This window comes from Belonocnema kinseyi, chromosome 4 (genome assembly GCF_010883055.1).
Source record: "Belonocnema kinseyi isolate 2016_QV_RU_SX_M_011 chromosome 4, B_treatae_v1, whole genome shotgun sequence".
NCBI lineage: Eukaryota > Metazoa > Arthropoda > Insecta > Hymenoptera > Cynipidae > Belonocnema > Belonocnema kinseyi.
In genome coordinates this window covers 2,285,668-2,310,635 of record NC_046660.1, presented here as the reverse complement: position 1 = coordinate 2,310,635, position 24,968 = coordinate 2,285,668, and the positions used below count along the sequence as shown (strand labels likewise).

The 24,968-nt window shown below is 20.9% G+C and overlaps 1 protein-coding gene across 1 annotated transcript in view; it reads left to right on the top strand.

Annotated features, from left to right (window-relative positions):
- LOC117172180 (intraflagellar transport protein 140 homolog) overlaps window positions 1-24,968 on the top strand; it is a 94,056-nt gene that overhangs the window by 46,376 nt on the left and 22,712 nt on the right. The window contains exons 7-9 of the mRNA XM_033360012.1: window positions 5,433-5,921; window positions 17,216-17,502; window positions 24,124-24,400. Of these exons, the coding sequence (XP_033215903.1) occupies window positions 5,433-5,921; window positions 17,216-17,502; window positions 24,124-24,400 (1,053 nt within the window). The remainder of the gene's footprint in view (window positions 1-5,432; window positions 5,922-17,215; window positions 17,503-24,123; window positions 24,401-24,968) is intronic.

Below are 24,968 nucleotides of genomic sequence, written 5' to 3'. Positions count from 1 at the left end.
TTTATTTACCTTATTTATTTTATTTATTCTTTCACTTTAAAAAATGAGTTAAAAATTGAGGGATTTCGCAGGATTTGAATTTTTTTTAAGTATTTCAAGAGATTGCCAAAGATTTGAATGAATTAGGACAAAAATTTTGGGATATTTTAAAAGGTTCGAAGAAAATTTCCATTGATTTCAATAATTTGAAGGGATTTTAAATTTGTTTTAAAAAAAGATTATAGGGTATTTTTTTTTAAATTCCAAGGAATTTTCAAGAGCTTTTAAAAATTAAATTTTTTATCTAAAAATTTAACTATACAATTTCAAATAAAAGATTTGTCATTTCTATTAAAAATTCATCTTTTTTAGTTCAAAGTTTATCCATTTGAATGAAAATTGGCATTTTGCAGATAAAAATTCAACTATTTTGTGAAAAATTCATGTATTTTGTTGAAAAATCGTATTTTTTTTGTAGAATTTTAATCTTTTGTTTGTAAAATAATCTTCTTGTTTTTGAAAATTCGACTTTTTCATTGAAAATTTAAGTATTTTAGTAAAATATTTATCATTGAATTTAAAAATTAAACTTTTTGGTTGAAAATAAAAATACTTGTTTGAAAGTTAAACTTTTTGATTAAAAGTTCATCTGTTTAGATTAAAATTCCCTTTTTTAAATAAAAATGCACTATTTTGTTAAAAAATGTTTTTGTAAAAAGAAATTAATTGTTTTAAAGTAAAAAATCTTCAACTCTTTGGTTTAACATTAATTCTTTGAAGGGAAAATTTAAATATCCCATTTTTGGTTAAAAAATGACAATTTTTTTCAAAATTCAACTATTTTGTTGAAAATTTTTCACTTTTATTAATAATTCAACTTTCCGGTTTAAAATTCGTTTATTCCATTTGAAGGTTCATCATTTTAGTTGAAAATTCATCACTTTGGCTGATAATTTGTTTGTTTTTTTGTAGGAAATTAATTTTTTTTAACTGAAAATTTAATTAATCCATTTTAATTTAAATTTATCTCTTTTTATACAAAATTCAACTTATTTGGATAAATGATTGTATTTTTCAAATGAAATTTCGATTATTTCATTTAAAATTCATATATTTTTTAAAAAAATCGTCTTTTTTTGGTAAAAAATGTATTGTTTGTTTGGAAATTCTTCTTCTTGATTAACAATTAAATATTTCTGTTTAATTAATTCATCGTTCTGGTTAGAAATTTAAGTATTCCAGTCAAACATTTATAATTTTAATTGAAAATTTATCAGTTTGGTTTAAAATTAATTTTTTTAATAAAACATTTATCTATTTCATTTTTGCTTGAGAACTGATATTTTTTTTAGTTGAAAATTCAACTATTTGGTTAAAATATTGTCTTTTTTAGTTGAAAATTCAACTATTTTCTTGAAATTTCATGTATTTTTTCTGAAAAATCATCTTTTTTTTTGTTACAAAATTTATTTTTTGTTTTAAAATCATTCTTAATGTTCGATAATTCATCTTTTTGATTCAAAATACAAGTGCTACAATTAAATATTTATCATTTCAGTTAAATATTTATCAGTTTAGTTGAAAATTAATTTTTAAACTAAAAATTTAACTATTCCATTTTTGGTTGAAAAATGATCTTTCTAGATTAAAATTTAAATATTTGGTTGAAGATTGTTTAAGTTTAAAATTCAACTATTTTGTTGAAAATTCATGTATTATTTTCTAAAGACTGTATTTTTTGGTAGAAAATTAACCTTTTTGATTGAAAATTAATATTCTTCTTTTATAATTCATCTTGTTGATTAAAAAATGTAGGTATGTCAGTTAAATATTTTTAATTTTAGTTGCAAATTTATCAGTCTAGTTACAAATTATTTTTTAAACTGAAAATTTAAATATTTCATTTTTCTTTGAAAATAGATCTTTTGTTTAAAAATCAGATTTTTGGTAGAAAATTAATTTAGTTCTGTAAAATTTTCTCTTTTCAGTTGACGATTCAAGTATTTGTTTAATATTCATTACTTTAATTAAAAATTCATCACTTTTGCTCACATTTTGTTTGTTTTTTGGTAGGAATTTAATTTTATTAACTGAAAATTTAACTATTCCATTTTCTTTCAAACTGATCTCTTTTTTCAAAATTCAACTTATTCGGTTTGAAATATTGTCTTTTATAGTTGAAAAATCAACTATTTTATTGAAAACTCATATTTTCTTCTGAAAGATCGTCTTTTTTTGTTGTAAAAAATTTATTTTTGTTTGAAATTCAAGTATTCCAATTAAATATTTATCATTTTAATTGAAAATTTATCAGTGTGGTTTAAAATAAAATTTGATGACAAAATATTTAACTATTTCATTTTTTATTCAAAATTCAACGATTTGGTTGAAAATATTGTCTTTTTTAGTTGAACATTCAACTATTGTTTTGAAATTTCATGTTTTTCTTGAAGCATCGTATTTTTTGGTAAAAATTAAGTTTTTTATCGGAAAATTAATTTTTTTCACCGAAAATTTAAATTTTTCATTTTTTCTTGAAAGTAGATCCGTTTTAGTTCAAAATTAAACTATTTGTTTGAAAAATTCGCTTTTTTGTTAATAATTCAACTTTTTGTTTAAAAATTCAATTATTTTGTTAAAAATTGGTCTTTTTGGGTAGAAAATTCAAATATTCCAGGTAAAGATTCATCATTCTAATTTTGTTTGTAAAAAATTAATTTTTTTAACCGAAAATTTAAATATTCCATTTTTGGTTGAAAACTGATATTTTTTAGTTCGAAAATCAATCAGTTGGTTAAAAATATTGTCTTTTTAGTTGGACATTAAAATAGAAAATTAATCTTTTTGGATAAATTCAAGTGTTCCAGTTAAATATTTATAATTTTAGTTGGAAATTCATCAAGCTATTTGAAAACTAATTTTTTAAACTAAAAATTTGGAAATTTGAAGAATTTACGAATTTGAAAAGTTGAAAATTTCGCTTTGTTGTTGATAATTCAACTTTTGTTTAAAAATTCAATTATTTTGTTAAAAATTGGTCTTTTTGGGTAAAAAATTCAAATATTCCAGGTAAAGATTCATCATTCTAATTTTGTTTGTAAAAAATTAATTTTTTTAACCGAAAATTTAAATATTCCATTTTTGGTTGAAAACTGATATTTTTTAGTTCGAAAATCAATCAGTTGGTTAAAAATATTGTCTTTTCTAGTTGGACATTAAAATAAAAAATTAATCTTTTTGGTTAAATTCAAGTGTTCCAGTTAAATTTTTTGTAATTTTAGTTGGAAATTCATCAGGCTATTTGAAAACTAATTTTTTAAACTAAAAATTTGGAAATTTGAAGAATTTACGAAATTGAAAAGTTGAAAATTTCGCTTTGTTGTTGATAATTCAACTTTTGTTTAAAAATTCAATTATTTTGTTAAAAATTGGTCTTTTTGGGTAGAAAATTCAAATATTCCAGGTAAAGATTCATCATTCTAATTTTGTTTGTAAAAAATTAATTTTTTTAACCGAAAATTGAAATATTCCATTTTTGGTTGAAAACTGATATTTTTTAGTTCGAAAATCAATCAGTTGGTTAAAAATATTGTCTTTTCTAGTTGGACATTAAAATAGAAAATTAATCTTTTTAGATAAATTCAAGTGTTCCAGCTAAATATTTATAATTTTATTTGGAAATTCATCAAGCTATGTGAGAACTAATTTTTTAAACTAAAAATTTGAAAATTTGAAGAATTTACGAATTTGAAAAGTTGAAAATTTCGCTTTGTTGTTGATAATTCAACTTTTGTTTAAAAATTCAATTATTTTGTTAAAACTTGGTCTTTTTGGGTAGAAAATTCAAATATTCCAGGTAAAGATTCATCATTCTAATTTTGTTTGTAAAAAATTAATTTTTTTAACCGAAAATTTAAATATTCCATTTTTGGTTGAAAACTGATATTTTTTAGTTCGAAATTTAACCAGTTTGTTAAAAATATTGTCTTTTCTAGTTGGACATTAAAATAGAAAATTAATCTTTTTGGTTAAATTCAAGTGTTCCAGTTAAATTTTTTGTAATTTTAGTTGGAAATTCATCAGGCTATTTGAAAACTAATTTTTTAAACTAAAAATTTGAAAATTTGAAGAATTTACGAATTTGAAAAATTGAAAATTTCGCTTTGTTGTTGATAATTCAACTTTTGTTTAAAAATTCAATTATTTTGTTAAAAATTGGTCTTTTTGGGTAGAAAATTAATCTTCTTTTTTTTTAAATTTACCTTTTTGCTTAAAAATTCAAATATTCCAAGTAAAGATTCATCATTTGAACTTTTTCTGTGAAAAATTAATTTTCTTAACTGAAAATTTAACTATTCCAGTTTCTTTTAAACTGATCTCTTTTTCCAAAATTCAACATCTTTGGTTTGCAATATTGTCTGTTTTAGTTGAAAATTCGACTGTTGTTTTATTGAAAATTTATTTTAATCCTGAAAAATCGTATTTTCTTGTTGTAAAAAATTAATTTTTTTGTATGAAACCTCTTCTTGATTAACAATCAAATCTTCCTTTTTAATAATTCATCATTTTGGTTTAAAATTCAAGTATTCCAATCAAATATTTATCATTTTAATTGAAAATTGACCAATTTGGTTTAAAATTAATTTTGTTAATAAAATATTTATCTATTCCATTTTTGGTTCAAAACTCAACCGTTTGGTTGAAAAATAATTTTTTTAACTAACAATTTAATTATTCCATTTTTAGTTGAAGGCTCATATTTTTAAGTTCAAAATTTAATTATTTCATTTTGGGTTGAAAGTAGATCTTTTTTAGTTGAAAATTAAACTGTTTGGTTGAAAAAATCGCTTTTCTGATAATAATTCAACATTTTGTTTAAAAATTCAATTATTTTGTTAAAAATTGGTATTTTTGGGTAGAAAATTAATCTTCTTTTTTTTTAATTTGCTTTTTTGCTTGAAAATTCAAATATTCCAGTTAAAGATTCATACATTTGAACTTTTTTTCTGAAAAATTAATTTTTTTAACAGAAAATTTAAATATTCCATTTTTTGTTGAAAACTAATCTTTTTTTCATTTGGTTCAGAATTCATGCATTTTGTTGAAAAAGCGTCTTTTCCGGTAGAAAATTAATCTTTTTGGTCAAAAATTCAACCCTTAATAATTTTACCCAAATATGCACTTAATTTTAAAAAACATTTTTTTCTAAATTTGTCAGAATTATTATTCAAATTCGTGAATTTGAAAGACAAAGGAAAAAAAAATTAATTATTGTTTTAGTATTATTTAATTAATCCATGGTGCTAATATATTTAGAAATATTTTCTATAATATAATTTGCCAAAAATCCCTAGAAAATAAAAACATTAATTTATTATTTTTGTCAAATAAAAAATTAAATAAAAAAAAAAAAATGAAAAATTGAAAAAAAAATGTCCCCTTTTTCTCTCTAGGACACTGCGAGTGTCGTCCTGGTTTCGATGTTTGTCTCTTCAGACCACGGAATCGTCGTCCAGGATGTTAGATCCTTAAAGGACGAGAATTCTCGTTTATTGGGAGTTCGATCCCCACACATAATTATTTTGAATTCCGAATTATCTCTGAGTACCGAAAGCAAGATTGCTCATCTCCTGATGAAGGATTTCGAGGAATTGGGTAGCTGCGACCCAATCACGAAAAAGGCTATTTTGGATTTTTGTTTTTACTTGAGCATTGCAAATATGGACGAGGCTTTCAAGGCGATAAAGACGATTAAAAACGAGACTGTGTGGAACAGTTTGGCGAAAATGTGTGTCAAAACGAAGCAACTCGATATGGCGATGCTGTGCTTGGGACACATGAAACAAGCAAGAGGAGCCAGGGCTCTCAGAGAAGCAATGCAGAACGATTCTTTAGTCTTGGAGGCTAAAGTTGGAATTTTGGCGGTCGAACTTGGACTACACGTTGGTATTTTAATTAAATATGCATTTTTATTTTCATATTTAGTTTTTTGTTTTTAATTTAATTTAATATTCTAATTGTTATTTTAATTTAATTTAATTTATTTATAAGTATTAGAGTGATCTTACAGTCTTTCCCATTTTCCCCTACGTTTCCTTCTCTCCTCCAAATAGTTTTTTTAACTTAAATAGTTGAATTTTGAAATAAAAAAGATCAATTTTCAACCGAAAATGGAATATTTAAATTTTCAGTTAAAAAAATTAATTTTTTACAAATAAAAAGAGTTAAAATGAATTTTCAACCAGAATGATGAGTTTTCAAATAATAATATTAATTTCGAAACAAAATGATTAATTTCCTAACAAAAAAGAAGAATTTTCAAACAAACAGCAATGCATGAATTTTCAACTAAAAAGTCTTTTTTCTAAATTTGGAAAGAAAAAATGAAATAGGTAAATTTTCCGTTTAAAAAATTAATTTTGGATAAACTGATGAATTTTCGACTAAAATGATCAATATTTAACTGGAATACTTGAATTTGGAACCAGAAAGATAAATCATCAAACAAAAAGTATAATTTTGAAACAACAAAATTAATTTTTTACTCAAAAAAGACGATTAAAAAAAAATAATGCATGAATTTTCAACTAAAAGACAATTTTCCAACCCGGTAGTTAAATTTTAAACTAAAAAAGATCAATTTTTATTTTAACATGGAATAGTTAAATCTTCAGTTAAAAAAAAAGAAAAATTTTTAATTAATCTGATGAATTTTCAAATAAAATGATAAATATTTAACTGAAATTTATGATTATTTAACCAGAAAGATGAATTATCAAACTAAAAAATTAATTTTCTACCAAAAAATGATGATTTAAACAAAAAATATAAATTTTCAACAAAATGTTTGAATTTTCCACTAACAAAGATAATTTTTCAAACAAATAGTGGAATTTTGAACTAAAAAGATGAATTATCAAACAAAAAAAACAACATTTTTTACACAAAAAAAAACAAACAAAATGTTAAATATATGACTAGAATACCTGCATTTAAAAAAAAAGATGAGTTTTTAAACAAAAAATGAATTGTCAAACAACAATATTAATTTTCAAACAAAAAGATTAATTTTTTACAAAAAGGATGAATTTAAAAAAATAAATGATTTTTTAACTAAAAAAAGAAATTTTAATGATAAATATTTAACTGGAATACTTAAATTTGGAACCAAAAAGATAAATTATGAAACAAGAAAATTAATTTTCAAACAAAAAAATTTTTGACCAAAAAAAGAGGATTACAAAAAATTATACATGAATTTAAAAAAAAATGGCAATTTCCAACATATATTCAGTCAAAAAAGTCAATCGTTCAAACCCGTAGTTGAATGTTAAACTAAAAGGGAACAATTTTTATTCTGAAATGGAACTGTTAAATCTGCAGTTAAAAAAAAATAAAGAATTTTTAATCAACCAAAATGAATTTTCAAATAAAATGATAAATATTTAACTGCAATTTCTGATTATTTAACCAGAAAGATAAATTTTTAAACAAAAAAATTAATTTTCTACCAAAAAATGATGATTTCAAAAAAATATATGAATTTTCAACAAAATGGTTTAATTTTCCACTAAAAAAGATAATTTTTCAATCAAATAGTTGACTTTTGAACTGAAAAGATGAATTATCAAAGAAGAAAATTAATTTTCAAACAAAAATGGAATATTTAAATTTTCAGCTAAAAAAATTAGTTTTTGTACAAAAAAAAATAAAATGAATTTTAAACCAGAACGATGAGTTTTCAAATAATAATAATAATAATAATTTTTAAACAAAAAGATTTATTTTCTACCAAAAAAGAAGAATTTTCAAACAATACATGAATTTTCAACTAAAAAAGTTGTTTTTTTTAAATTTGTAAAGCGAAAATGGAATGGTTGAATTTTCCATTTAAAAAATTAATTTTCAATTTAACTGATGAATTTTCAGCTAAAATGATAAATATTTAACTGGATTACTTGAATTTTGAACCAAAAAGATGAATAATCAAACAAGAATAATAATTTTGTAACTAAAAGACAAATTTTCTACTCAAAAAAGACGATTTAAAAAAAATAATACGTGAATTTAAAAAAAAAAGTGGAATTTTGAAAACTAAGAGACAATCTTTCAACCCATTAATTGAATTTTAAACTAAAAAATATCAATTTTTATTCTTAAAGGGAATAGTTAAATCGTCAGTTAAAAAATATATAATTTTCAATCAAATTCATGCATTTTCAAACAAAATGATAATTATTTAACTGGAATCCCTGCTTATTTAACCAAAAAGATGAATTCTCACACAAAAAAAGTAATTTTTTAACAGAAAAAAAAATAATTAAAAAACAATAATACATAAATTTTCAAATAGTTCAATTTTGAACTGAAAAGATGAATTATCAAACAAGGAAATTAATTTTCCAACAAAAAAAATAATTTTTAAACAAACAAAAAAATTTTTACCAAAGAAGATGATTTAAAAAAATAATACATGAATTTAAAAAAAATAGTTGAATTTTTAACTACAAGACAATCTTTCAACCCAGCAGTTGAATTTTAAACTAAAAAGGATCAATTTTTATTCTAAAATGGAATAGTTAAATTTTCAGTTAAAAAAAAGAAAGGATTTTTAATAAATCTGATGAATTTTTCAATAAAATGATAAATATTTAACTGGAATTCCTGATTATTTAACCCGAAAGATGGATTTTCAAACAAAAAAAAATTAATTTTCTACCAAAAAATGACGATTTCAAAAAAGTATATGAATTTTCAACAAATTGGTGGAATTTTCCACTAAAAAATATAATTTTTCAACGAAATAGTTAAATTTTGAACTAAAAAGATGAATTATCAAACAAGAAAATTAATTTTCAAACAAAAAGAATATTTAAACAAAAAAAATTGACCAAAAAAGACAATTTTATCCAAATTTATGAATTTTCAAAAAAATAGTTGAATTTTTCACTAAAAATACCATTTTTCAACTAATTAGTTGAATTTTGAACTAAAGAAGATCAATTTTTATTCTAAAATAGGTAGTTAAAGCTTCAGTTAAAAAAATAATAATTTCCAATCAAATTGATAAATTAAAAAAAAAACGATAATTGTTTAACTGGAATCCCTGCTTATTTAACCAGAAAGATGAATTTTCAAACAAAAAAATTTATTTTCTACAAAAAAATAACGATTTCAAAAAAATGTATGAATTTTCCACTAAAAACATGAATTATCAATCAAGAAAATTAATTTTCAAATAAAAAAAAATAAATTTCAGACAAGAAGAATAATTTTCAAACAAAGCAAAAAAAAATCATTTTTCACCAAAAAAGATGATTAAAAAAAATACATGAATTTAAAAAAAAAAATAGTTGAATTTGAAACTGAAGAATGTTAATTTTCATTATAAAATGGAATAGTTAAATCTTCAGTTAAAAAAAAAAAATTTCAATCAAATTGATGAATTTTCGAACAAATAGATAATTATTTAACTGGAATCCCTACTTTTTCGGCCAAAAAGCTGAATGTTCAAATAAGAATAATAATTTTCAAACAAAAAATGATGATTTAAAAAAATGCATGAATTTCAAACAAAAAATTAATTCTTTACCAAAAAAGACGATTTAAAAAAAAATCATGAATTAAAAAAAAAAGAGTTGAATTTTGAACCAAAAAAGAACCAAAAAAACCAAAAGAACCAAAAAAATTCTAAAATATGTAGTTAAAGCTTCAGTTAAAAAATAATTTTCAATCGAATTTTTAATTTTTCAAAAAAAAAAGTATAAATATTTAACTAGAAGACCTGCATTTTTGACCAAAACGAGGAGTTTTCAAACAAAAAATTAATTTGCAAACAAAAAGAATAATTTTTAAACAAAAAAAAAAATAATTTTTTACCAAAAAAAATATGATATAGACAAAAAATCCATTAATTTTCAACAAAATAGTGGGAGTTTTAACTAAAAAAAACTTGAATTTTGAATTAAAAACTTACTTCCGAGAAGTATTATTGTCAACTAAAAAGATTAATATTTACTAAAATGATAAATATTTAACTGGGATACCTGATTTTTTAACCAAAAAGATGAATTTCCAAACAAGAATAATAATTTTCAAACAAAAAAAAAAACAAATTTTTTTAACAAAAAAGGCGATTTAAAAAAACAATACATGAAATTTTCAACAAAATAGTTGAATTTTCAACGAAAAACGACAATCTTTCAACCAGATACTTGAATTTTGATCTAAAAAATATCAATTTTCAATCAAAAAGTGGAATAGTTAAATTTTTAGTTTAAAGAAATTAATTTTAAATCAAACTGCTTAATTTTCAACCAAAATGGTAAATATATTACTGGAATACCTACATTTTTAACTAAAAGATGAGTTTTTTTTAACAAAAATTAATTTTCAAACAACAAAAAATACATGAAAAAAAAGACAATCTTTAAAGCAAAAATGTCAAAGTTGAATTTTCCGCTTATAAAATAATTTTTTAATTAAACAGACGAATTTTCGAATAACAAACAAAAAAATTTCAATCAAAAATGGAATAGTTAAATTTTCGTATAAAAAAACGTTAATTTTAAACAAAAATGATAAATATATGACTAGAACACCTGTATTTTTAACGAAAAATATGAGTTTTTAAACAAAAAATGAATTTTTAAACAATAATATTAATTTTCAACCAAAAAGATTAATTTTCTATAAAAAAAAGATGGATCTAAAAAACATACATGAATTTTCAACTAGAAAAGACAATTTTTAAAACAAAAGTAGAATTGTTAAATTTTCCGTCAAGAAAAGTTAATTTTCAACCAAAATAATAAATCTTCTGCTGGAATAGATGAATTTTAAACCAAAAAGATGAATTATAAACTAAAATGTTAAATTTTTAAATGAAATTCTTGAATGTTTAAACAAATGGGTGATGTTTTAACTGAAAAGAATATAATTTTTAACCAAAAAGATGAATTATAAACTAAAAAAGATTATTTTTCAATCTAAAATTTAATTCTAAATTTTCTTAAATTTTTAGCTTTTCAAAATTCAAGAACATTAAATTTTCATCTGTTGAAAATTCATTTAGGAATTTTCTTCAGGTTTCAAAAGTTAAAAATTCAATTTTTGATTTTCTTAAATTTTCAACAGTTGTGAAGGTCATTTTCAATTTCCTTAATTTTTCACCTTTTGAAAATTCAATTTTCAATTTTATTGAATTCCTAATAGTTTGCAATATATTTTTCTCCAATTTTCTTAATTTTTTCAACAATTGATTTTTTATCTGTTAAAAATTTAAGAAAATTGTTAATTGAATATTCAACAGATGAAAATCCAGTTTTTGACAATTTGAGAAAAATAAATAGTTGTTGAAAGTTTCAGAACATCGAAAATTAAATTTTTAAATGTTGAATCCTGAAGAAAATTGATAATTCAGTTTTCAACAGATGAAAATTCTATTTTCAATAATTTGTAGCAGTTGAAAATTAAGGAAAATTTATCATTTAATTTTTAATCGATAAAAAATCAATTATTGAAATTTTAAGAAGTTAAGAATTTTTTCCAGAAAATACATGAATTCTCAACAAAATAGTAGTTGAATTTTCAAATAAAGAAGATTAGTTTTCAATAAAAAATTACCAATTTATTTATAAAATTATTATTATCGAATTTTTAATTTTCTTGAATTTACAACAATTAAATTTTTATCTACTGGAAATTGAATTATAAATTTTCTTAAAAATTCAAAATTTGAAAATTAAAGCAAATTAAATTTTCATCTCTTAAAAGTTCAATGATTAATTTGTCCAGGTTACAACAGTTGAAAATTCAATTTTCAATTTTATTAAATTCTTAATAGATGACAATTTATTTTTCACAAATTTTTTTCAATTTTCAACAATTGAATTTTCTTTTATTAAAAATTAAAGAAAATTGCCAATTGAATCTTCAGCAGATGAAAATTCTATTTTTTTGTTTTCAATTTCAAAGATTTAAAAGTTACAGAAAATTGATAACTAAATTTTCAGTTGCTAAAAATTCAATTTTCTTTAATTTTGAACGAATAAAAATTCGAGAAAATTTCAAATTTTCAACTGTTTAAAATGGAAGAAAATTATATTATCTATTAAAAATGCAGTTGTCAATTTTATTCAAGTTTTAACAGTCGAAAAATAAATTTTAAATTTTGTTAATTTTTCACCAATTATCGAATTTTTTATTTTCTTGAATCAACTGTTGAAAATTTAATAATTTTGATAGTTGAAGAAAATTGAAAATTAAAGAAAATTGAAAATTGTACATTGTATTTTTATCAGTTTTTTTTAGCTTTTTCCAGTTGAAGAGAATTCAATTGTTGACAATTGGAGAAAAATAAATGTTGAACTGTTTCAAATTGAAAAAAAAAATAATATTGAGAAAAAATGGAATTTTCAACTGTTGAAAATTTGAAAAATTTAAAAATTCACTGTTTAACTGTTGAAACATAAATTCAATGATCAATTTTCTTAAAATATCAAAATTTGAATATTTAACAACTGAAAATTCAGTCGCCTAAATTCCTATTTTCTGGTTGCGAAAATTGGTCTTTTTGGTTTAAAAATTCTATTATATTGATCGAAAATTCCACTGTTTAATTAAAAATTAATAGTTGGTTGAAAATTTTCTTTTCTGGTTAAATCCGACTTTTTAATTTAGAATTAAAATGTTTTCTGATAAAAGTATCAGCAATTAGATTTTTTTTTTGATTGTGCATATTTTTTTATTAAAAATTCAACTACTAGGTTGAAAGTTGAAATAATTTGTTGAAAGTGGATTGAAAAATCTTTCGTTGTTAAAAATTCATTTCATGTGGAAAAATCGTATTTTTTGGTTGAATTAAACTACGTTTATTAAAAATTAAAATCTTTTTGTTAAAATATCAACTGTTACATTTTGTATCAGGAATTAATCTTTTTTGGAATGAAAATTTAATTACTGGATAGAAGGTTCATGATTCTTGGTTGAAAAATAAGTTTTTTTGATTGAAAATTTGTTTAACATTAACTTTTTTATCTAGAAATTCAATTATACAATTTCAAACAAAAGATTTATCATTTTTATTAAAAATTCATCTTTTTTAGTTTAAAGTTTATCCATTTGGTTGAAAATTGGCATTTTGCAGATAAAAATTCAACTATTTTGTAAAAACTTCATGTATTTTGATGAAAAATCGTTTTTTTTTGTAAAAAAGTAATCTTTTGTTTGTAAAATAATCTTTTTGTTCGAAAATTCATATTTTTAATTGAAAATTCTAGTATTTTAGTTGAATATTTATCATTTTATTTCAAAATTAAACTTTTTGGTTGAAAATAAAAATATTTGTTTGAAAGTTAAACTTTTTTGTTAAAAGTTCATCTGATTAGTTTAAAATTCTTCTATTCTGGATTAATGATTTATTCTTTTAAGTTTAAAATTCATTTTTTTTTTTATAAAAATGAAGTATTTTGTTGAAAAATGGTTGTTTTTTACAAAAAGTCAATTTGTTATTGTAAAAAATTATCAACCCTTTGTTTGAACTTTAATTATTTATAGTAAAAATGCAAATATCCCATTTTTTGTTAAAAATTTAAATTTTTAGTTCAAAATTCAACTAGTGGGTTAAAAATTGGTCTTTCTTAGTTGAAAATTCATGTCTTTGGCTCATAATTTGCTTTTTTTTTTCTGTAGGAAATTAATTTTTTTATACCGCAAATTTAATTAATTCATTTTTTTTAAACTGATCTCTTTTCGTTCAAAATTCAACTTATTTGGATGAATGATTGTCTTTTTTAAATGAAAATTCAACGATTTCATTTAAAATTCATTTATTTTTCTGAAAAATCGTCTTTTTTTTGTAAAAAATTTATTGTTTGTTTGGAAATTCTTCTTGTTTAGCAATTAAATTTTTCTGTTATAATTAATTGATCTATCTGGTTAGAAATTTAAGTATTAAAGTTAAATATTTATCGTTTTAGTTAAAAATTCATCAGTTAAATTGAAAATTAATTTTTTAAATGGAAAAATCAACCATTTCATTTTTGCTTTACAAATTTAAAAAACAAACTTTATTAGTTGAAACTTCATGTATTGTTTGAAAATTCTTCTTTTTTGGTAGAAAATAAATCTTTTTGTTTTAAAAATTAATATTATTATTTGAAACACACATTCAACTGTTTTTTTTTTAATTTAATGTATTTTTCTGATGAATCGTTTTTGTTTTGTTCAAAAATTAATTTTTTGTTTGAAAATTATTCTTCATGTTTTCAACAGATGAAAATTCTATTTTCATCAATTTGTAGCAGTTGAAAATTCATGAAAATTTATCATTTATTTTTTAGCAGATAAAAAATCAATGGTTGAAAAATGTTAAATTTAACATGAGAAATTTTTGCTTGTGGACTGAGATGTTTATTCCCTTAATTCAATTGCCTTACATTTTCAAAATTTGAATTTTCAATTTTGTAAAGTTGAAGAGAATTCAATTGTTGACAATTGGAGAAAAATAAATTGTGAACTGTTTGAAATTGAGAAAAATTTAATATTGAGAAAAAATTTAATTTTCCACTATTGAAAATTTTAAAAATTGAATGTTTAAATGTTGAAACATGAAAAAAATTAATTTTAATTAAATTTTTTGCAGAAAAAATGTAACTTTTTTTCAATTTTGAACTGTTAAAAATTTTAAAAAATTGAAAATTGAACATTGTTTTCAACAGAAGAATTTTATTCTGTTTTCAACAATTGAATTCTACATGAGAAATTTTTTTTCTTGAATTGAATTAAATTTAAAATTAACAGTTGGTTGAAAATTGGTCTTTTCTGGTTAAATACGACTTTTAAATTTAGAATTAAAATTTTTTTTGATAAAACTATCAGCAATTATATTTTTTGTTGATTATTCATCTTTTTTTATTAAAAATTCAACTACTAGGTTGAAAGTTGGTTAAAAATTCATCTTTTTGTTCATAAAAAAATTCTTGTTTGAAAATTAACCTCTCGTCCAAGCAATTTGTATTTTAAGCTTTGAAATTATAACTATTTTCATTAAAAATTAAAATCCTTTTTGGTTAAAATATCAACTGTTACATTTTTTATTCAGACTTAATCTTTTTCGGAAGAAAAATTTTATTAATGGGTTAAAAGTTAAACTCTCCTGGATTGCAAAATAAGTTTTTTTGGTTGAGAATTTGTTTAACATTCATTTTTTTTATCCAAAAATTTAATTATACTATTTCAAACAAAAGTTCATAATTTTTATTAAAAATGTATCTGTTTTAGTTCAAAGATCATCCATTTAGTTAAAAATTGGTCTTTTAGAGATAAAAATTTAACTCTTTTGTGAAAAACTCATGTACTTTGTTGAAAAATCTTATTTTTTGGTAAAAAATTAATCTTTTGTTTGTAAAATAATATTCTTGTTTCAAAATCCGTATTTTTAATTGATAATTCTAGTATTTTAGTTGAATATTTATAATTTTATTTAAAAATTAAACTTTTTTGTTCAAAGTTCATCTTTTTATTTTAAGATTCTTCTATTCTCGTTAAACATTCATTATTTTAAGTTTAAAATTAATTTCTTTCTTTTTTTTTTTTGATAAAAATAAACTATTTTGTTAAAAAATTTTTTTTTTAAAAGAATGTTAATTTTTAACATAAAAAATCATCATTTCTTTGGCTGATAATTTGTTTGTTTTTTTTTGGTAGGAAATTAATTTTTTCAAACCTCAAATTTTATTAATTAATTTTCTTTTAAACTGATCTCTTTTCATTCAAAATTCAACTTTTTTGGATGTATGCTTGTCTTTTTCGATTAAAATTCAAATATTTTATTTAAAATTCAAATATTTTTCTGAAAAATCGTCTTTGTTTTGTTAAAAAATTTATTTTTGGTTTGAAAATTATTATTCTTGTTTTTAACAGATGAAAATTATATTTTCATTAATTTGTAGCAGTTGCAAAATTTATGAAAATTTATAATTGTTGGTTTATCAGTTGAATTTTCTTCAATTTTCAACTGTTGAAAAATGTTGAATTCAACATGAGAAATTTTTGCTTGTGGACTGAAATTTTTGTCCCTCAATTTTCAAAATTTTCAATTTTTTAAAGTTGAAGAGAATTCAATTGTTGACGATTGGAGAAAAATAAATGCTAAACTATTTTAAATTGAAAAAATTGATATTGAGAAACAATTGAATTTTTAACTGTTGAAAAATTAATAAAATTTTTTAATTGAATTTTTTACAGAAAAAATGTGATTTTTCTTCAATTTTTAACAATTGAATTCTGCGTGAGAAATTTTTGTTCTTGAATTGTAAAGCGAATTTCTTAAATTCAATTATCTATTTTCTTAAAATTTGAATATTTAACAGCTGAAAATGCAGTCGTTTCAATTTGAAGGAAACTGAAATATCTGTTGTTAAAAACTGAAGAAAATTGATTTTTCAACTATTGAAATTTGAAGACAATCCATAATTGAATAATCAACAGTATTAAATTCAGCGTAAAGATTTTTTTTAATTAATTTTTTTTAATAAAAGACTCCTCTTTTTTTGTGTAAAATTAATCTTTCTGGTTGAAAATTTAACTATTTTGTTGAAAATTCATATTTTCTGGTTGAGAAACTTTGTCTTTTTGTTTTAAAAATTCTATTATATTGATAGAAAATTTCACTATTTAATTAAAAATCAACAGTTGGTTGAAAATGTGTCTTTTCTGGTTAAATCGAAATGCTTTCTTAAAAGTTGAAATAATTGGTTAAAATTCAATCTTCTAATTGAAGATTTTACAGTTTTGTTCAAAAGTCGTTTTTCCCCATAGAAAATTCGTCTATTTCGGTTAAAAATTCATCTTTTTGTTTATAAAAAAGTTCATCTTTGAAAATTCAACTCTCGTCCAAGCAATTCGTCTTTAAAGCTTTGAAATTTTAACTCTCGTTAAAAATTCATTCGTTCTTTGTTCAAGTTTAATCTGTTTTAGTTGAAAATTCAACTATTCGATTAAAAATGAAATTATTTTTTTGAAATGCAACCATTTTTGTTTAAAAATAAATTTTTTTATCCTGAAAATTCAACTATTTATTAGCCTAATTTCTTAGAAAATCACCCACCCATGTTGAAGTATTTTTGTTTTTTATTTAAAACCTATCGGTTTTGAATTTTTCACGGCAAGTATCCAGATGTCAGAAATTTTTCGGGGGGGAATTTAATATTACAATTGAAAATGAAATTTTCAGAATGATGCCGAACGTCTTTTCCGAGAAGCCAAAAGGTTGGATCTCGTCGGCTCTTTGTTGGAGGCTCGTAACAAATTCAAAGAGTCGATTGCATTAGCTTCAAGTGAAAATAAAATTCGAGAAAAGACGAGTTACTACAATTACGCGAGAGCACTCGAGCAGGAAGGAAAAATAATCGAGGCGATCGAAATGTACACGAAAGCTGATTGTCATAGATTTGAGGTTCCAAGAATGCTTTTGCTTAAGCCTCGTGAACTTCAAACCTATCTGAATACATCGGAAGACCCGTAAGAAATCAATCAAGTATTATAATGTGTTGTTGATTTTCCAGGAAATCTGAAAAATCACCGGAAATTTAATTTAAAAACCGGAAATTTACTTAAAAACGCAGTAAAATTCAAGTTTTCATTATTTAAATAAGTCGAGTCAGATTACAAAAGTGATTTCTATTTTATTTGTTAAATAAAGTGATTTATAAAATAAAAATCATTTATTTTAAATTAATTTTTATTGAAGATTCATCATTTTAATTGAAAATTCATCTCTGATTGAAAATTTGTTGAAAAAATTTGTTTTTGTTCTTTAAATGTAAATATTTTTCATACACTTTTTTTAGTATTCGAATTTTTTTTATAAGAAGATAGATTTCTGTTCGATTTTGAATAAACAATCGTATACTTTTATAATGAGATTTCAACTATCTGGCTGAAATTTGACATTTGTCGCTTAAAAATTCAACTAATTAAATAATTCATTGATTAAATTAAAAGACAATTTTTGTATTTTATGGAAAATTCGTCTCATTTTTTATAGAAAATAGAATCTTTATAAAACTATTAACTATTGAAAATTTAATCAAATTTAAACATGAATTTTCAATTAGTGAAAATTAAAGAAAATCGAAAATTTGAATATTTAAGAAAATTTATCATTTAATTTCCAGTACATGAAAATATAATTGTTGAAAATTGAAGAAAATAAAAAATTCGATAATTGTTGAAAAATTAACAAAATTCAATTTTCGACAGTTGAAACTTTAATAAAATTGACAATTGCATTTTCAACAGATAATATAATTTTCTTCAATTTTAAACAGTTGAAAATTGAAGAAAATTGGCATTTTTCTTCAATTTTTATTTGTTCAAAATTAAAGAAAAATGAATTTTTAGCGACTGAAAATTTAGTTATAAATTTTCTGTAACTTTTAAATCCTTAAAACTAAAAATAATAGAATTTTCATATGATGGAGATTCAATTGACAATTTAAAAAAAAATTTTAATAGATGAAAATTCAATTATTGAAAATTGAAGAAAATTTGATGCAAAAAACTGATCAACTATGAAGAATTGAATAAAATAAAAAATTGGATTTTCAACTATTGAAAATGAAAGAAAATCGAAAATTTAATTTTTAATTGTTGTAACCTGGAAAATTAATCATTAAATTTTTAACAGATGAAAACTTAATTTTCTTCAATTTTCAGAATTGAAATATTTAAAAAAATTTATGATTTAATTTCCAGTAGATAAAAATTCAATTGTTGGAAATTCAAGAAAATAAAAAATTCGATAATTGTTGAAAAATTAACAAAATATGATTTTCGACTTTTGAAACTTGAATAAAATTAACAGTTGTATTTTTAACAGATCATATAATTTTCTTCAATTTTGAACAGTTGAAAATTGAAGAAAATTGTTGATCGATAATTTTAATTGGTAATTTTTTATTAAAAACTAGCCTTTTTTATTTGAAAATTCAACTATTTGATTGAGAATTCATATATTTTGTTGAAAAATCATCATTTTTGGCAAAAAATTAATCTTTCTGGTTGAAACTTTATCTAATTGTTTAAAAGTTCGAATATTACAGTTAAATATTTCTCATTTTAGTTGAAAATTTATCAGCTTGGTTTAAAATTAATTTTTTTAACTGAAAATTTAATTATTCCATTTTTTAAAAATAATCTTTCTTAGTTTAAAATTTGAACTATTCTATTTTTGGTTGAAAATTTATTTTCTCCCTATTTTTAAAATTTGTATTTTTGTCTGTAATGAACAGAAAAGTAAGGTATTTTGGAAATCTGTTCTTTAGTTGTAAATTTTTTTCATACCTTTTTTTTATCATACGAAATTTTTTCATAATTAAATTTTTAAGAAAATTTATAATTTAATTTCCAGTAGATAAAAATTCAATTGTTGTAAATTCAAGAAAATTAAAAATTCGATAATAATAATTTTATAGCTAAATTGGTAATTTTTTATTGAAAAGTAACCTTCTTTATTTGAAAATTGAACTACTATTTTGTTGAGAATTCATGTATTTTGTTGAAAAAAATTCTTAAATTTTCAACAATTGATTTTTTATCTACTGAAAATTCAATCATAAATTTTCCTTAATTTTCAACTTCTACAAATTAATGAAAATAGAATTTTCATCTGTTGAAAATTGAATTATCAATTTTCTTCAGGTTTCAAAATTTAAAAATTCAATTTTTGATTTTCTTAAACTTTCAACAACTATTTATTTTTCTCAAATTTTCAAAAACTGGATTTTCATCTGTTGTATATTCAGTTAACAATTTTCTTAAATTTTTAACAGATGAAAATTCAATTGTTGAAAAATTAAGAAAATTGGAGAAAGATAAATTGTCAATTATTAGGAATTGACTAAAATTGAAAATTGAATTTTCAAAAGGTGAAAATTTAAGGAAATTGAAAATGGCCTTTACGACTGTTGAAAATTTAAGGAAATTGAAAGTGGCCTTTACAACTGTTGAAAATTTAAGAAAATCGAAAATTTAATTTTTAACGGTTAAAACCTTAAGACAATTCATAATTGAATTTTCAACAGATGAAAATTTAATATTCTTCAATTTTGAAAAGTTAAAAATTTAAGAAAATTTAGAATTAAGTTTTAGATTGAAAAATAATCTTTTTTAGTACAAAATTCAATTTTTTGGTTGAAAATTGATCTTTTTTCATTGAAGATTTAACTATTTGGTTGAGAATTTATGTATTTTGTTGAAAAATCGTCTTTTTCTGTAGAAAATTATATTCTTTTCAATTAAAACATCATACATTTGTTTAAACATTCAAGAATTCTATTTAAATGTTTAACATTTTAGTTTATAATTCATCTTTTTGGTTTAAAATTCATCTATTCCAGTTGAAGATTCATTATTTTGGTTGAAAATTTATAAGTTTGGTTTAAAATAAAATTTTTTTGACGTAAAATTCAATTATTCCATTTTTTGTTGAAAATTGATCTCTTTTGTTTTAAAATTCAACTGTTTGGTTAAAAGATTGTCTTTAAGTAGAAAATTCCCCTTTTTATTTAATTCATGTATTATTTTTTTGAAATAATCTTTTTTTGGTCAAACATTTTTTTTTTTGAAAATTATTCTTCGTGTTTGAAAATTAATTTTCTTGTTTGATCATTCATCTTTTGGGAACAAAATTCAAGTATTCCAAATAAATATTCATCATTTAAGTTCAAAATTCTTGAATTTAATTGAAAATTAATTTTTTAACGGAAAATTTAACAATTCTATTTTAGCTTTAAAAATTGCCTTTTTTCGTTGAAAATTCATGGTTTTTTTTTATCCATCTTTTCTTTGTAGAAAATTAATCGTTTGTTGTAAAAATTAATATTATTTTTGGACAATTCATTTTTTGTTTAAAAACTCATCTTTTTTTGTTAAAAATGTATGTATTCCAGTCATAAATTAATCATTTTAATTTAAAATTAACGTTTTTTTAACGAAAAATTAAACTATTCCATGTTTATTTAAAAATTTATTTTTTGTTATGTAAAAATTCATCTGTTTAATTCAAAATTTATTTTATAAACAGAAAATTCACTTATTCCATTTTTTAGTAGTAAATTTTTGTATTTTTTTTTTAATTTCGTCTTTTTTTGATAGAAAATTAATCTTTTTGTTTGAAAACTTATCTTTTGGTTAAAAATTCAGGTATTCCAGTTAAATATTTATCATTTTAGTTGAAAATTCATTAATTTAGTGGAAATACTTTTTTGTGGAAATTAAATTTTTTTAACTAACAATTTAATTATTCCATTTTTAGTTGAAGGCTCATATTTTTAAGTCTAAAATTTAAGTATTTGGTTTAGAATTAATTTTTTTATTGAAAATTTAATTATTCCATTTTTGGTTCAAAATTGATCATTTTTAGTTTAAAATTCAACTATTAGGTTTAAAATTCCTTTTTTTTTTTTTGTAGAAAACAATCTTTTTGTTTGAAAATTAATCTTCTTGTTGAAAACTCATATTTTTGATTCAAAATCTAAGTATTCCAGTTAAATTTTTATCCTTTTGTTGAAAATTTATGTATTTTGTTGAAAAATTTATTTATTAAATTAGTTAAATTTTCATCTAAAAATAGTCATTTTCAACCACAAAAAAACGGATTTTTTAATAAAATTATAAATGTTCAACCGACAAAAATCTTTAAGAAAGTTCTTCAACTTTCAATCAAGGAGTTTAATTTGTTGTCTAAAAAGATGAATTTTCAACGAAAAATATAGTCAATATTTAAAAAATAAATAAAAAAGAGCTGAATTTAACAAAAAAACGAATTTTATAGTAACCATTTAAATCCTCAACTAAAACAGATTAACTTTTAATCAAATAGTTGCATTTTTAGCCAAGAAAATTGATTTTGTGTCACAAAAGACGAATTTAAAAAAAAAATTAAAAATAATTTTTCTACCAAATTGTTTAATTTTCAAGTCGAAAATATAAATGTTTTATGAAACATTTTAATTTTGAACCCAAAAACGTGAATTTTTAACAAAAAAGTTCTTTTTTAACCGAAAAAGATTAATTTGTAATTAAACAATAGCATTTTCAATTAAAAAAGATAAAATTTATAAAGAAAAAGATACATTTTCAAACTAAAAAGATGAATATACAACAAAATAGTTGAATTTTCAATCAAAACGAAATTTGTTATTTAAGGAAGAAAACATTTTTAATCCAGATGTTGAGTTTTCAAGCACATAAGGCGATTTTTCAACACAGTAATTCGACTTCGAACTAAATATTAAAAATGTTGAATAAAAAATTGATCTTTTCCCAAGAAAAATTGGAATTTTACATAAATTATCAACTGAGTAATGAAATTTACTACCATTTTTAATTTAAAACCCCGGATTTTTAACTAAAATTATAAATCTTCAACTAAAAAAAAAAACTTTTAAGACAGTTGTTCAACTTTCAACTAAGGAGTTAAATTTTTTTTCTATAAAGTGAAATTTTTAACAAAATACATAAATTTAATTTTAAAAAAGTTAAATTTTCTACTAAATTGTTTGATTTTCAAGCCGCAAATATGAATTTTTTATAAAACAGTTTATTTTTCAACACAAAAATGTTAATTTTCAATTTAAAAAATCCGTTTTCACCCGAAAAATATTAATTTGTAACCACGCAGTAACATTTTCAATAAAAAAGATCAAATTTACTTTTAAAAAATATGCATTTTCAAACTAAAAAGATTTTCAAATTTTCAAGAAACTAGTTTAATTTTGAACTAAGTAATAAAAGTTTTAAATAAAAACTATGATGACAAGAAAGATAATTTTTTAATCAAGAAAAATTAATTTTTAACTAAAAAAGATAAATTTCCAACCAAAAATGGAATCTCGACAAAAATAGTTAAATCTACAATCCAAAGATAAAATAATTAAAAATTATCAACCAAATTTTTGAATTTTTAATCAAATTTAAAGTGTTTTATCAAATAAAATTTTTAATGAGATATAATTTTTAGCAAATTAGTTAAACTTTTAGCCAAGTAATTTTTGAGCAAAAAAATTAATTTAAAAAAAAAATACAAAGAGTTTTTAACAATATAATTGAATTTTCAACCAAATTAATTAATTTTCAATTGAAAAATGTAATAGTTAATATTTTTTCTAAAACATTTATTACTTTAAATAAAAAACCAAAATTTTTAATCACAAACCAACATTTTTACACAAAATGATTAAATTTTTACCAAAAGAGTTGAATTTTCTTCGAAACAGTTGACTTTTCTACAAACTAGGTGAATTTTTAATAATTAGTGGAATTTTCAACGAAAGTAATTGAATTTTCGACCCAAAGAAAAAATAAGAAAAAATTTCCAACCAAATTAGTCAACAAAGTAGTTGAATTTTTAACCCTATGAATTTATTTTAAACAAAAATGTAATAGTTGATATTTCTATAAAAAAATTGGTTGTTTTCGATCATAAAGAGTTGAATTGAACCAAAACGGCAAATTTCCAACCAAATGATTGAATTCTCAACGAAAAAAAAAATAATTTTCGAACAAGCAGTTAAATTCTTAACTAAAAAAAAAACGATATTTTCACTAAAAGAGTTGAATTTTTTACAACAAAATTGAATTTTTAACCAATTTTCGACAAAAATGGTTGAATCTTCAACCCAAAGACCAAAAAAAAAAAATATTAAACCAAGAACAATTTTTTAGTCAAGAAGGAACCAAATTTCAACTAAATTGTTGAATATTTTAAACAAATTATTTAAATTTCCAATCAAAAAGAATAACTTAAAATAATCAAAAATATAATAGCGATAAATAAATACAAATTTGAATAAATTGCAGGCTAAAGAATAATAGTTTAAATAAGTATTGAAGTTCATTTTTAATACTTAAAAAATATTAGATTAAAAAACTGAGTAATTGTCCGTTGCACTTTTTTGACTAAACTCTCAAATATAGAAATTATTTGAATTATTAAAACCTTTATTATTGATTATTTACAATTTATTATTCATTATTTTTAATATTAAAAAATAATAATAAAAACAGAGGCATTTCCGGGCTTTTTTATTTTCTATTTTGAATATTTAATAAATTATTTGGAAATTTATATATTTATAGAGACGTAAAAAATTGGCACGCCCAATATACGGAATCCACAGGCGATATGGAAGGCGCTTTGCGATTGTATGAAGCCGCACACGATACTCTCTCAATGACGAGATTATTGTGTTTTTTAAATCGAGAGAACGAGGCCTGTGACCTGGTGATGAGAACGAATCATGCGGCTTCAGCCTATCATTTAGCTGCACATTACGAGTCGAGAAATAATGTGACACAAGCTGTTCACTTTTATTCCATGGCGAAGGCCTACACGAATGCAATCCGACTCTGCAAGGTAAATTATCCGAGTTTACCATTTTTTTAAATAGTTTTTACAGCTTTTTTTTAAAATTGTCTCGATAAAAAGTTTTGCTGATCACGAAAGCTCTAAAAAGTTGGAAAATAAGGTGATTTTTTCACGAAAATAAATATATTATATTAAATTTTATTTAAATCATATTAAATTCCTAAGATTTAAAATAAAAATATTTTACTTACAATAGATTGATTTTTAACCAAATAGGGGACGACTGAAAAATCCCTAAAAATAAAATTCCCGGCAGTGTAAAATTCCCGAATTAGAAAATTCTCGATTAATCAAATTCGCGAGTAATAAAATTGCCGAAAAATAAAAATACCGAAGTGGAAAATTTCCGAATAATAACATTTTCGAATAGTAAAATTTCAGAATTATAAAATTCCCTAATTGCAAAATTCCCGAATAATAAAATTCTCGACAGTTTATAATATTACCGAATTCGAAAATTCCCGAATTTTAACAATTAGAATTTTTTATAAATATATTTTATTGATTACAAATACAACAATGAAATATTAGTTTCAAAAATTATTTTTAACATTTA